The 15,318-nt window shown below is 39.3% G+C and overlaps 4 protein-coding genes across 4 annotated transcripts; 2 read left to right on the top strand and 2 right to left on the bottom strand.

The window, feature by feature from the left end:
- Positions 1–1,271: 1,271 nt before the first annotated feature.
- EAF02_005725 (uncharacterized protein) lies at positions 1,272–3,029 on the top strand. The gene is made up of 5 exons (XM_038901773.1): positions 1,272–1,351; positions 1,635–1,750; positions 1,802–2,470; positions 2,534–2,626; positions 2,692–3,029. Exons 2-5 carry the CDS (start codon positions 1,666–1,668, stop codon positions 2,817–2,819), a joined length of 975 nt encoding a protein of 324 aa, XP_038757990.1. The 5' UTR covers positions 1,272–1,351; positions 1,635–1,665; the 3' UTR covers positions 2,820–3,029.
- A 192-nt stretch (positions 3,030–3,221) lies between these two features.
- Positions 3,222–4,481, bottom strand: EAF02_005724 (uncharacterized protein; the record flags this gene model as incomplete). The annotated part of the gene is given in 2 exon segments (XM_038901772.1): positions 3,222–4,085; positions 4,098–4,481. 2 exon segments carry the CDS (start codon positions 4,479–4,481, stop codon positions 3,222–3,224), a joined length of 1,248 nt encoding a protein of 415 aa, XP_038757989.1.
- Positions 4,482–4,832: 351 nt separating this feature from the next.
- Positions 4,833–6,164, bottom strand: EAF02_005723 (uncharacterized protein; the record flags this gene model as incomplete). The annotated part of the gene is made up of 1 exon (XM_038901771.1): positions 4,833–6,164. The coding sequence occupies one exon, from the start codon at positions 6,162–6,164 to the stop codon at positions 4,833–4,835; it is 1,332 nt and encodes a 443-aa protein (XP_038757988.1).
- Positions 6,165–8,089: 1,925 nt separating this feature from the next.
- EAF02_005722 (uncharacterized protein) lies at positions 8,090–8,887 on the top strand (the record flags this gene model as incomplete). The annotated part of the gene is made up of 1 exon (XM_038901770.1): positions 8,090–8,887. The coding sequence occupies one exon, from the start codon at positions 8,090–8,092 to the stop codon at positions 8,885–8,887; it is 798 nt and encodes a 265-aa protein (XP_038757987.1).
- Positions 8,888–15,318: the final 6,431 nt, after the last annotated feature.

The raw sequence follows: 15,318 nt of genomic DNA, 5'->3' as shown, positions 1-15,318 counted from the left end.
CAAGATCTCAAAACACATCCTCATTCACTCACTTGAATCAAACTTGGAACTCGTTGTCTCCGGTAGTCTCTCAATTCGTGCCTAATTTCACCTTCCTCACTACAGGCCCAATCCCAACTCCAATGGCCACGGCCAATCAACCAACCGCGACCGCGACCCTAGAATCTTCCAACTTTGGAATGTCGTAGCCTTGCATCGAGACCTTGAACGCTCTGCAGAATCACAAAGAAATATTGAGTCAAATTCAAGACATTACAATTGTTGTATATGTTTAAGGATGAAGGCGGTGATGCTGTTGATGTTTGTCAGGAAGTGACAAGTAAAATGTTGGTGTTGGGGAAAGGTTGCCTAGCACCTGGACACGTGTGGAGTCTCGGCCACCGGCCAACTGTGGCACAGTAACTTGCCTTTATTGGTCGGAGCTAGGCGAGGACGAAAGTACGACAGCAATGTTAGATTACGAATTTTGATGTTAATATTTGTATGATGTGTTATGGCAAGGATGTCTGAATAGGAAATCACAAATATCGCAAAATTAACCCAAGAGAAATTCAAAAAGTGCTAGAATCCCTCCATGACGTTTGGTTGAATTCTCTCCAACTTGCTGGACAACTGAGTCCACAGTTTCTCGCCAGCTGCAGCACCATCTTGACTTGTCACAAAACACGGCTCCCTGTAATTTGAGGTAAGAAACTGTTTCCTATCTGTCCGTATCATGGAAGGGTGATGAACCGACGATAAGAGTCCCCCATTTCCAATATATTCACCATTTCGAAGAAGACGAGAAAGTAGCGATGTATGCTATATTTTCAAGCGGGTGAGGCTCCTTTATTTAAACCCCAAAGAACCAACAACTTAGAGTATTTTGCTACACCATCTCCCTTTCCAAGCAAAGAAGAGGAGACCTTGACAATTTCTTAACATCTCGGAATTCGACTTGAATTCATAAACCCGTTTGGCACAGCATTGACATCGCCAAGAGTAAGAATTGGTACTCCAAAATGGAGATAGTTAAATATATGAACTCGTAAACTCTATTTTCGACTGCATAATATCGCAAGATGGGAGTGAAGCACGCCGGAAGTTTTATCAATCATGTCCTCAACGATGGGGGTATGCGAACATCGGATTTGGAGATCAAAAATTGAACTTACATCCGACGCGGTCTAACGGCCGCTCACGGACGCAATGACCGCATGGCATAACTCCGTCAGAAATCTAACTCCGTCATCAAGCAAACTTCTAGCTCATTAATCCGTATGCTAAAATTCTCTTTCGGAATTACTGCTACTCTGTGGGCACTGAAATGTGAGTTTTTGGTCGAATTGTAGGTCTCCTCACTTGGACATTGGTAAGCATTTCGGACTCTATTCAATTAGTACAGTCCATCAATGCAAAAATTTGGCAGTGACATCGATGATGTCAAGCAAATGCTGTGGATGGAGAACTGAATACCCTTCGCCGATGGATTAGGGGCCAGAATATTGTGGATTGGGAAGAAACTGTGATAGAGTTCAAGAGCGATGAAACTATGTATATAAAGACTGCATTTCTCGATCACCAGAATGCTTCTACTCATCAACACATCATCAACATCAACATTACAATCAACCCACCAACACATCTTTCGATAGTTCTATATCTCGATTCAATACAAACAGCAAAATGGCCAGTCAAAAGCAATTCAACCAAGAGACAAATGGCGCTGAAGTCGTCACTTCATTTCCAAAGTCTGTCGCTGACAAGACATGTGAGTTCATCCTATTCTCCATTACACATGAACTTACTTTAACATTCTTAGTTGTTATTACCGGCCCAACACCAGGCGGACTGGGATCTCAAACAGCTTTGCTACTTGCTGCATCTAAGCCAGCAACTATTCTCCTCCTCGGACGCGACGAATCCAAAGCCGCACCCGCCGTAGAATCAGTGAAAGCGGCTTCTCCAAGCACAACTGTTAAATTTGTTCATTGTGATCTCGGAAAGTATTCATCTATCAAAACTGCGGCTGAATCTATTCTGGCTACCACTCCCAAGATCCACACTCTCATCAATAATGCGGGTGTCATGGCGCCAGCCGAATACAACACTACCGCCGAAGGTCTGGAGGTTCAATTTGGTGCAAACCACGTGGGGCATTTCCTTCTAACAAACCTACTCATGCCAGCTATTGTTGCTGCTGCATCTGAAGGAGCACGAATTGTCAATCTTTCCAGTATGGGATGGTCATTGGGCGAAGTTAGATTCGATGACTATAATTTCAATGATGGGAAAGACTATGACAAATGGTCAGGGTATGGCCAAAGTAAATCAGCAAATATTCTATTTACCGTTGAGTTGGCAAAGAGATTGAAAAGCAAGGGAGTACACGCATTTGCTGTTCACCCTGGCGTGATCATCACGAATTTGGTAAGAGAGATGGATCCGGAGAAAGATTATGGCTCTTTGATCGAACGTTTCAATTCTAGAGGTAATTCAGACTTCGAATTCCATCATTCAAGATATTCCAAGTTTTACTGACAAGATAATGAAGGACACATAAAGATGGATGGCTCATTGCCTTGGAAGAGCTTAGAAGCTGGCACATCAACAACATTAGTTGCGGCTCTTGATCCAGCTTTGAAAGGTAAATACATTCTTACTTCCCAAATAACCATACTTTCCCAATGCTAACACTTGGAAATCATACAGATCACTCGGGTGCCTACCTTGCCGATTGTCAAATTGCTGAAACAGCAGATTATACCACCAATCCAGACTATGCAGAGCGATTGTGGGCGCTGAGTGAGAAGCTTGTAGGACAAAAATTCGATTTGTAAGGAGATTGTTCTACTAGAACTAAGACAGATATAGACTCACCGCTCTTGAGGAATAGTGTAAATTTAGCAATTGATAGATTTTGGCACCCACCTTGGATATGATTATACCGAACTGAATTTCTATTTCAGAGAAGACGGACTGCCGAGAGAAGTGATACACTCTATCTAAAGATGCGTACCATCTTCAAGAAATATATGATACATGTTTCCCCAAAAATCGAACCCACATCACCAATGTAATTGTTCCAATCTTCGATAAACTTCTCACATTTTCTCAAGTACGAGGTACCATAAATTCCATCCCTTGCAAATCGAGCGAGTCGACGGATCCAAAGACCTCTTCCGTATGTATCATCCATATACGTCGGGTCCGCCTCCTGCATCATCCGATCAAAATACTCTTTAAACAATTGTGACATCCTCATTGAGGGGCAGATCTAAAGGCGCGTCATAGTCTCCGTCCCATGGATATGTGAAGTTATTACCGTATTCGAAACGCTCCTCGTAGAACCAGAGCCAGGACCTGGGAGCTCTAGTCAGAACTAACGGCATGGACTTTACATCATCCCAATCAATGACTCCACTAACGTCCCACTTTCCAGATTCGGACATTCCGACGAAAATGTGACGAGGCTCGAGATCCCAGTGCCATAAAACGTTGATTGAGTCAGATGATTTGAAAAAGTGTCTTGCCGCCATCTCCTCCAAAACAGCTAGCAACATATCCCACACTGTATCATCTTCAGTTCTGTTACTCTGGTGGTATTTTATCATATTGGAGAGTAATGACGGTAAATTCTGCTTCTCAAGAGGAGGTGCGGTCTCCATGCAACTCGCAGAGAAGCCAGCGAATTCTATTCGTGGTGTGGAAGAAGCAATGGAAGATGAAGTCCACGGTACAGCATGGGTGCCAACCAGTCTTCCCGGCTTATCCAGAATGGTTCTCTCTAATTTGATTATGCACTCAGCAATAGTCTTCACAACTTCAAGTCTCGCAGACATGGAAAGCTGCGCGGGAGTCTCAAAGAACAAGTTGTCCAGGGGTATTCCTCGAATCCTCTCTTGTAACACGAATGGTGATTTAAGAGAATTCGCAGCGGTTGTATCGATAACCAAAACCTTGGGTACATGGAGGAATGCGAATTGCTGAAGCCACATAGTTATTTCGGCCTGATTTTGGATATCAGTTTGCTTCGACCATTTGGCATCCCATTCTCGCGGGATCCGCAGGATACGTCGCTGGATTCCAGAGCCTTTTCGAAATGACTAGCCAATTACCTGATTGAAACTTCCTCCATCCATACGCTCTATAGTTGATGGTTCGCCAAGGCCTATATCAATACACAACTGATTGACTTTACAGCGGTAGGTATCAAAAGATTCTTGCTCGTACACGTAAGTAGATGATTTGGTTGGGAATCGTGTTCTCATAGAAGAGTTGTTAGAAATGATGTCTTCATTAATGAAGTCATCATCTGGGAGATCAAGATTCTCGGTGCCAACATTTCCAATACGATTGGCATGGCTCTCATCTAGCTTGGAATGCGTATTGTCTTTGTACCGTTCCACAAGTGCATCAAGATAGGGATCGCAAAAAGATTTACGAAGTTGCACACTATCAAATGTGATGCCCGAGGCCAGGCTAGAAGTATCAGAGTCCATACGGGATGACGATCAGAATGGGATATCAAGGGTAAACCTGGGTTGAAAGGTTTCGGCTTATATGCTGGATGCGGCTCTGAGATTTGAAATGAATTGTTTTTTTGGGGATGCGGGCAATAAGCTGCAGACGTCAGGCGTGGTAATAAACTAGAATCTCCTAAAGAAAATTGCCAATCACGCAATCGATTTTGGAAGACGTGAATGGAGTAAGAATGATGAAAATATAAATAGTAATAGATCCTATGTCTCATTCGCCGTACAATAAAGCCCAATAACAAAAGAAATGGATACTATAGTGAATACCATCTGATGAATAATTGATAGTGAAGTGAACATCCCCCAATCGAATTGTTACTCCCAGTCATGCTCAACCATCCAAACATCCTCTAATTGCAATCCAGATTCTTTAAGATCGCAACCTATGTGCCCCCATTTTTCTGAATATATCTCATCTCCACTTCGGATTAATATCTCAAGTGCTTGTTCGAAACCCCGAGGATCGCGATGAAATGGCTCTCCTTGACCTCCTAACTGCCTTCGTTGCCAATGATTTCTAGCGCTTGGATCATTGTTTTTCCATTCTGCTTCGGCTTGAACCAACTTTATCAGTTGTCGGAAGCCTTCCCCTCCGATCATATCTTCTGCCAAATTATTCAAGTCAGTTGCCGTTTTGGGGGGCATATCTGGGTTGTATTTTCGACGAAAGAGCAAGTTTAGATCAATTGTTCTTCCCACATCCATAACCCAGCCCGCCTCGGCCGTATCTAGCTTAATAGCTGCCATCTGAAGCCTCTGATACATGTCGCAATCAGAAGAGTAATAGCTGATCATTGGATCCCATCCTCCCATTTTCACAAAGCTTTGTACGTTATTTAGCGCAAGCCAATCATACTCGAAGAAGCGAATTCCCCATCCATCGTATCCTTCCGCGTAATCAGGATCCGAGGTCCTCCGAAGTTCATCGACAGCTCGCATGTATAGAGACTTGTGAGATGTCGCAGGATTTCGTTGTTGATTCAGTGGTGCATGGGTTAAGTCTTCGTCGGACAATACGATAACATCCATATGACTCCAGAAATAATTCTCCCAGTCATTTTCGAGTGCCGTGTAAATATAGAAATTCTGAAGTTGGGAAAAGGTGAGAAGGGTTGGCGTCGAAATTACGTTTACCCCAAAGATATTTCTGAGCCGATCGACATTCAGATACGAAGGGTTCTGAAGTGTGATCTTCGGTTTAGAAGCAAAGTTGGATCTCATTGTGCCAGTATTATCCACAACATATATGTCCTCTGCGGGCCACCCTGCAGTAATATATGATAGAACGCACTGTTGTAGTAAAGGCCAGTTTCGAGTGAAACCTATGAAGAGAGGAGTCTTTTCCGCAACATGCTCTTTGGGAGGTCTGTTCCACGATGGTATGTCAGGAAGAATTTTGTACTGAAAGGTATCGACGACTTGGCGTGAAGCATGAGAGCTTTCGACATTCAAAAGTTGTTTGTGAATCGGTCCTGGTGGTCGAGCTCTCACGGCCGGAGGTGGGTTGAATGGTCCTGGTGCCTCGAAGTCGCCCCTCTGAGCAACTTCAACTCGTTGCGTTGTCAAATCTGGTGTCTTTGTCCATAAATAAATTATCAGCAAGATATACAGCAAGAACAGGACAGAAGCGCCCTTGTACCTCGCCATTTTCAAGTGTTTTCGAGGAAATTAGAGAACATGATGCTTTGAAAGAGTATGCAGCTTTTGAGATATACCCATCAATTTTGTTTTAAACTACAAGTCCAGCAGATTCGCATATGCTTACGACGATACTGTGGACAGGTATCAAAATAATCAAGCTTATAATGCGGGTACTGTATCTGAAAGTCTCGCCCCTCATTCTTCCCTTTGATCAAATATCTCCTGAATTCTGCATTGAGACTTCTTATTGTCCAAATTATCTCAGACTGCGAGGGCTGCAATGCAGATTGGCCCCGAAAGTTCTTTTCAGACTTTAACACGCCTCCAATTGTACCCGATGAAGTATACCAGCGACAGCTGTTGCTATTGGGAAGATCGCTGTCCTGTAATCTATCTGTGGAGACTATGCCAAGTCGGGATCACTACTGTGGGCCGGTCCGTGTTAGCTCTCCACCTGGTGACGAAGTGTTTTTGTTTTGATCCGGCGAGGAAGTGAGAACGGTTTCATATCTCGCTGATTGAGATTGTTGAAGCAAACATTTCCAAAACACAAAAGTTCGTGAAACGGAAGCAATCGTCCACTTTCACGTGACCATTTTCAAAATCATATTGGGTTATCACCTGTAGGGCTGAGATTGTATCGGAAACATGGCTCGGACCAAACAGTAGAGAGCACAAAATATATGATTCCATGATCGCATCTTTTTCGACAGATCAACTCGCGTCTAGATGGGGCTGTCACGTGGTGGAATGGGGAAGCTTATACCCAAAATCTCAGCTCCGAAGTCTTATAGATACCGGACATAGAAACGGAGAGGTGTGCCAAGATACATGATATGGGATCATTGAGGGTTCCGGGAAAATCCCTTAATCGAAGTTGGACGCGAACCCCTTCATCGAGACGAGCACGTTCATCACAACCGATATTCGGAATACAATACTGCATAGCCTACAGCCATCGCATGCTCCATCAGTTCCTACTCACGAGATAAGAAGTAGACTCGGGTTACAAATTGAGGCTCAATGATGTAACCGGACATTGGAATCTTCTTCTGCTCAGCTTAGGTAGCCCTGGAGTGTTCAAGATGTTGAGCCTCAAAACGAGGCGTAGTTTTGAGATCACATGATTTTTCTTCCATTCAACCAATCATTTTCGTTCTCCCGAAGGATTGTGGCTCGTCCAATAAATCACAGCCCCGCTGCTTACTTCCACAACTTCGAAAGCTTGGCTTGCACCTGTGATTTACGAAATCTGCCTTGCGCCGAATTTTGGCTCCATGCGACTTGCCGTGCTTTGCATTCTTTTTGACATCTGCCTCTTCGTTTCGATGAACCAACCAATGTAAGTTTGCGAAAATCTGAGTGTTGAGTAATGCTTGGTTATCGCAATGACTCTACGCCTTAATTTCCCCTCATTTTGTACACATTTACCCCTAAGAAATGGAATCACGTAGACGTACTAGTCACAATGCACACCATAATCTGTCCTCTAGGTTCTAGGCAATCATCGCTACCGATTGTTTCCAGCACTATTGCTTCATTACTATTGGATAGGATATGAGTCAGTTGAAAGTCATCGGCGAGCCAGTGGTGGATACCCACAATTGCATCCCCTGGTTTATTCAAAATGCGGATGTTATCATATGTGGCTGAGGCTTGGACTCACATTTCCCTTGATGATTGATGTGGTGAAAGGCCTCCGAGTTTTAGATTGTGCGATCCAATTCGACTTTAAAACCAAGATAGGTTCCATCCATTGATCAATTCCTTTCTTCTTATTTCTCCAAATATTTCAGATTATACAAAGGTTTTGTTTCATTCGACACAGGCCACAGTAGGGCTGCATATTAGTTCGTCTATCCAGTCACTGAATTAGTCTCATTATTATCTACTACTACTATCACTCATCAACCACTTCCACAACCGCAACTATGTCTCCAACCGGAGTTGCCTTCCAAACACAAGTCGACACTCTCTTGAATGAGTTGTCAGACTGTATTGGATTTTGCCATCAGATCCGAGAAACTCGACGACTAGGTACTAAGCACGAGAATTTCGACAAGCTTCAAGACACCCTCCTCCACTCACACACCACCCTCTCAGTTCAATATGATACTTTAAATCGGTGTTTCGGGCACAGGATGGCTGTCGGCGATGAAGCATCCATTCAACCAATGAACACATGTCTCCGGGCAGTATCATCTGACATCAAAAGAAAACTATACGAGATCGCCAACAAGACCACACAAACCTCCGGTTCTAGACAACTTCCCGGCTTCGGTACACTTCTTAAACACTGGAAACTCATTGAAGAAGATGCTTCCAACATCATAATCAGACTTTCACAACGTCTAATCATTACTCCACCTGCTTCAACTCAAATTCCAACTCCCGCCACATCACCGAAACAAGAACCAAAAGTCAGATCAGATCAACAAATTGTTTCTAAAAGTGATTTCAACTTTCTGGTAGAACACATGCAGAAATCCTGGACGGAGACATGGAGCAACGAACGATTGATTTATGTCAACTATTATGATCAGAAAAACAAAGTTTACGAAAAGCCCGAGGGCTTCATTAAAGCGGTACCCACATCGTACAGACCTGCGAGGACGGAAACTGTACCGGGCTCAAGAACGAGGAACGAGGACTTGAGTAAAAGAGAAAGAGGAGGTTATGCATTTGGGGGGTCGAATAGGCCTCAAAGGGAAGAGTTTTGGAGACAATGAGATGCGTATTGTACAAGGAAAAGGGTGCAGTTTTCAGGAGTTGATGAGATAAGATTTTTTGACACGGAATGAAGATATTGGTATGGTCACGATCAAGGCGGGATGTTATTCGGAGTTTGATGCGGTATGAGTGAGGAGTTTTGGTATCTCAGGATTATAGGACTAAGTCGCTAGCGTGCGCAGGGAATCTTGGATGATGGATATTCTTAGGGTTCAACGTTTATTACAGTATATGTTTTGCGACAATCGCCTTTTTTTTTCTCTGAGAACAATGAAAACTAAACTATTATTCTTATCTCATATTTCCCACATGATTTCTGTACGTGAATATGTTTCAGGTGCCTGAGTTTACTGAGACTTCAAACGCACCTCACGTAATGTACCCCGCGATACCCTAGAAATATTCAGGCACCACTAGGTACTTTCTACATGGTCTTCTTTCTAGCCCAGGTATCTTTTGAGTAATGACATTTGTTCAAAATAATAATATTGCATCACTCAACTTTTTGCGGATGAGGATAATATGTACCCTACCATATCAAACTTCTTGACTTATAGCGATGACAAAACCAGGCTTTTGAATCCACAATGACTTCCTGGGTCGACTTGCAGGATTTTGTTCGACTATTTGGTGGGTTGATAGAGATAGTAACCGATTTCCCTACTACGTGCACGTCCCTGCTATATGCACGATCTCGATCACCCATTTTGAATAACTTTAAAAATTAATAACAATTCCAATTTATAAGATAAAGAGCTAGCAATTTAATTGATAAATGACAAGATATAATACTATCTAAAAACATAATAAAATCTTCAGATTTTGAATTTCGATGGAACTCGTAATGCTCGCCCTCTACTAGATCGCAATATGACCTCCTCCTCCTTCCCTTTCGAATTATTAGTCTTTACAGTATCAAAGAGCTCTATAGTCTTTATCGATATTAAATCTATAATAGAAAAAGCTTTGGGAAACTTTTTATCTCTTTTGATTAAAGATTTTGTTGATTTTAGAATCTTTTTAATCTCCTTTTTCGCATTATATATAATCTAATAATCAACCTTCCTCTGCAATACCCTCTCTTTCGTTTCAATCTCCTTCTATTCCTTTTCAACTTTCTTTTTAACTTTTATCTAAAGTTTAGCTTTCTTTTCTTATTTCTCTTTAAATACTTTATCTTTTTGATATACTTTAGTTTTAATAATAATAAAAGATGATTATAAAAACACATCGGGATACGATGACTCTCACCTGTACGTGGTATATCCTACGAACCTTCGATCATGCGATCGGAGAGCTAAGTAGAGTCAGCTGGAGCCGGGTGGTGGTTGTACACTAATCAGAGGCTGTATTGGAAGCAAAGGTATATACAATTGATCATCAGAAGGTGATCGCGAAAATATTTGGAATAAAGGATTACCAGCAAAACGGAGATGAAAACTATTCGATGGTGGAAGGGAAATGAGAGTGGGATTGATACGGAACCATGCCTTTATAAATCTATATGGGGAGCAGAGCTAGAGTATATCGTGGTAGAGCATCTGCAAAGCAAAACTAACCCTTAAAACAACGAATAATGAAGCTTTTATAATATAGCTAAGTCTAATTAAAGCCTATATTGGGAGCAGAACCGATATCCTTAACTTGACGAACGAAAATCGACAAAACATCTCTGGGGTGCTAGTGTATAGAGTTTTCATAATCCAATAATATATACAATCTGCAGATATATTGAATCGGATATTTACAAATAATAAAAGAAATAGTAGGAAGTATATAAAGGTTAGGATAATATCTACTAAAGCCAGCAGGAGTATATATAGAATAGGAGGAGGGACGTTTTTAGTACCTTATCTTCAAATACATGGGAGCGGTATAGCAGTAGAGGAGCTTTGGTATAGAAAGAATGCTTTTAGTAAACCATACTTGATAATACTCGATCGATATTATAATAGTAAAGGATTTCAGGCAGAGGTTATGTCACGGCGCCAACTACATGATCTGTAGTTGCCTTCGTGCCTCAGGCACAGCATACTAGCGCGCCCTACTTCCTATTAAGTAGGGCTTCACTCTTTCATAGCTCTTCTATCCTTATGGTATAATATAAGTCTTTATCGTACCTTGACAATTTATACCATTTTCAAATAAACTATCATAGCTTTATTTCTTATTTATTTTCAAAAGCTTTACCGATACCTTATCCCAATCGTGCCGATCACATTCACCATGATTTATTGTATACCCTATCGTTAATATTTTGAGTCTTAAAAAGTGTTGAAGATGGGTGAATAAGTACCTATACCAAAAGTGCTTACATTTAGTTTACTTTTACAGTTCCTTTTCTTAAACCATTGTTTTCAACTCCGCCAAAGCCGATATCTCTCCCTTTATAAACCTATTCAATAATCCAAATACTATATACTTCGCTATCGCTTTAAGTTATATTTGAATCGATTGAATCGATTGTAGACTCATTACAAACCCAAGCTGTTACTACTCAAGCCCAAGCCATTAATATTTAATCAAAGATTATCGAATTGAAAGATACAATTGAAATATTAAAGATTACTGTTCATAATAATTCGCAAGCTTCATCTCATCACAAATATTTCGCCACCCCTAAAAAGTTCAATGATGATGAGTAAGATATCACAAAGCATTAAGATTAGTATACAACTTTTCATAATACAATCAATCACTACTTGATCGTGAATTACAAAAATGAATCAGAATTTCAGAAAATCATATTTCTTGCTAACCTACTTTCTGGTTCTGTTTATACAAACAATCAGATACACTTTAATACAATCACAGATAACGTGTATAATTCCGACCTTTAGCCCTCTAGATGGTGTATTATAGTAGGTATCTAGTATAAATTAAATAAGCAATATCAGACTCTAAATCTCTCACGCAAAGCTTCCATAAATTACAATAAATATAAAATAAAGAAGAACCCTATTTAATAACTTTATTACCGAATTTAAGCAATTCGCTATTAAATATAAGAAGACTGCTGAACAACAAATCGCTAATCTTAAACTTAAAGTCTTATAAGAATTAATCGATACTTCAATTAACTGCTTTAATAAACCTTTTGTTGCTGATATTGATGTATGGATAGTCTGGTGGCAAGGCATCTATAATAACTTAAAGGAAAAGATTCATCTTGACAATCAACACAAGAACCAAGGCACCAACTTCAGTGATCAAAAAAAACCCAATAAAAAGAAGCCTACTATCGTTACTGTAATATCTACGCTTGATCTTTCTGGAGATCCTATATAACTGAATACTGCTTGCCAAGGCCAGTAACCCTTATTATGTTACAATAAAGAACAATATCTAGATCTTGGCCTTTATCTTTATTACAAAAAGCCCGGTTATATCAAATTCAACTGCAAAGAAAAGCAATGCAACGATGTAAAATATAATACCAACTCAGGAACCATACAATATCCTGATCATCCCTTTGCTATGAACCAATATACTCCGAATGTCCATCGTTTTTCCATTACCGATTATCATTATAACCCCGGACTCTATCGCAACACTTATAATCTTACTTATCAGAATATATTCCCACCTACTAATTGTTTCCCAACTACCGCAGTATTATTTCGATATGCCTTTCCAGTTCTCACTAGTAACAGAGATCTGGGCGGATTTGTTGAAGGTTCTGTATATTCGAATAATAGTGGAAATTCAATTTCCTAGTTAAGCATATTAAAAGACTAACCTCAATTCATAGTTGCAAATCAAGATTCTTTATGGAAAGTTTGTTTTTGTGGATTAAAAGATCGATTATATTTAGGGATCCTTTATATCTTAGAATAATAAATAGCAAATCTCTTAAAATCTTAACGGAAATTTTCCTTACGCCTAACATGATTATCCTACTTATTGGCTTAGTAGATAATGGAGCCGCGGGATATGGGTTTATAAATAGAACCCTTATATTCAAGCTTGGTATCTCTATATATCCCCTCCCTACTATCCGCAACCTGTTATTTACAGACAAAAGGACTTCTGATATCCTATTTCAGTATACACTATTAGATCTATGGATTAATAATCATAAAGAAATTGGCTTATTCTATATTATCAATCTTTTCGATACAAACTCTATGATCCTTGGTTTTCTATAGCTTTAATGTTATAACCCTACCATTAATTGGGTAATAATGACTTTTAAGTTCACATTCATATATTGCTCCAGATATTGCTGCCCAATTAATTCTGCTGCAATTGTTATCTTCGATGTAACGATGTACCGATCTCAGTAGATACAGTGCTCAATCTAATATTATATATACCCATTAAAAAATCTATTTTGAAATCTACTTCAAAGAAATCTATCTCAACCCCATATCATACCTTTACTAAAGAAATCATTAATAAAAGTCTCCAGATTCCCTCCTTCTTATTCCAAAACCAATTAATACTTTTGGAATATGATTCTTTAACTCTAGTTGTGGAGAAGAATATTGATAGAAATCTCTATAATATAAATCCTGCTAATCCAATGCCACCCGACTCAAACCGTTACTACATTTATCAAATCAACGGAAAAATAGAGACCTACACCAAAATAATACCAAACCAGCCAATCCTGAAACCGGTTTCCAACGCAAATCATTGTAGGCTTTAGGATATATAAGAGACTGTTACGAAACTAAAACATTTTACCCCTATTAAACCCCCTATCACTATAAAAGCCCTCTGAGGAACCGACTGATGCCTTACAAAATATCCAACAGAAAATAAACAATATAAAGTTCCTCACAGTTAATAGCTTTATTCAATTCTATAAAGATTAGGAAGCTTATATTACAAAAGTAACTTGGGATAAATTAGATAAAACTTGCGAGTTACACTGTATAGTAACAAACGATCCTATTCAATTATGTCGCAGTATTATAAAAAGCGATATCAAGAAGTTCATGGAAAAAACTGATCGACCTGTACCATCTACAATAAAGATTCAGAGCAAGCTATCACTCTAGCTTTGTAATCTATTCACTAGATTCTTACTTTCCCTTGTTAACGAGCTTTCACCATAATGCTTTTAAAATCACAAAATCGAGATTATGTCAGGTAAAGAGTTTTTGTATAACAAAGATCGCTTAATATCCCTAATCGAACTTCAAGTTATTTACAAATAGCTCGATAATAACCTAAATAAAGGATTCATCCGTAAATCCCGCTTCTGATCGGTTGTTTTATTCCTTTTAGCTGCAAAGCCTGGGGGGGGCGTTCGAATTTGCTAGGACTACCGTAAACTGAATAATATTATTATTAAAAACTATTATCCACTACCACTAATCAAAAAAACCCTTGATGCTTTATGTTATGCTAAAGTTTATATCAAATTGAATATCATTGCTGTATTTAATAAATTATGGATTGCAAAAGGTTATAAATGAAAAACCACTTTTACAATTTGTTTCGACTTATTCGAATCTCTGGTAATACCTTTCGGTCTTTACAATACTTCTATCTTGTTTCAGAATTATATCAATCATATTCTTTTTGATTTCCTGAATAAGAATTGTATAGTGTATCTAAATAATATCTTGATCTACTTTGAGAATGTTATAGATTATTAAAAGCAAGTTTACAAAATCGTTTAAAGACTTATTGATGTTGGATTACAAATTGATATTGATAAATGCGAATTCGAAACAAGAAGAACAAAGTACCTTAGCCTAATCATTACTCCTAGTAATATCGAGATGAACCCTGATAAGATTAAAACTATCCTCGAATAGAAGTTGTTAACTAAGCTAAAAGACCTCCAATGCTTTCTAGAATTCGCTAATTTCTATCAACACTTCATTCACAACTTTTCTAAAATCACAGAACCTTTAAACCATTTATTGAAAAAAGAGAATATATAGAATTGGACTACTGATCAAGAAAATGCCTTTGAAAACCTGAAGCATACCTTTGCCTCCACTCCAGTCCTTGCAATATTTGATCACCATCACTGCACAGTTATCGAAATAAATGCTTCCGACTAAACTGCAAGCGGAATACTCTTTCAATATAACAATAAAAGCTGATTACACCCAATTGCATACTTCTCCTCAAAATATAGTGTTGTCGAATACAACTATGAGATTTATGATAAGGAATTATTAGCTATTATCAAGTCTTTAAAAAAATGGAAACCCGAACTATATAGAACTCAAGAGCTGTTCGAGATTATTACTGATTATAAGAATCTAGAGTACTTTACATCGATAAAGATGTTAAATCAAAGACAAACTAGATAGACTGAATTCCTGATTGGTTTCAACTTTCGTATCATATACAGATCGGGTCTTAAAGCAATTCGTCCCGATACACTGAATAGGAAAGCAGAAGATCGCTCTGTACACGCCGACCCTAATGATGACCGAATCAAGAATCGCTTACAAACAGTCCT

Source organism: Botrytis sinoallii (assembly GCF_014898435.1).
Source record: "Botrytis sinoallii strain Bc 23 chromosome Unknown BSIN_009, whole genome shotgun sequence".
NCBI lineage: Eukaryota > Fungi > Ascomycota > Leotiomycetes > Helotiales > Sclerotiniaceae > Botrytis > Botrytis sinoallii.
This window is presented reverse-complemented; position numbering and strand designations above follow the sequence as displayed.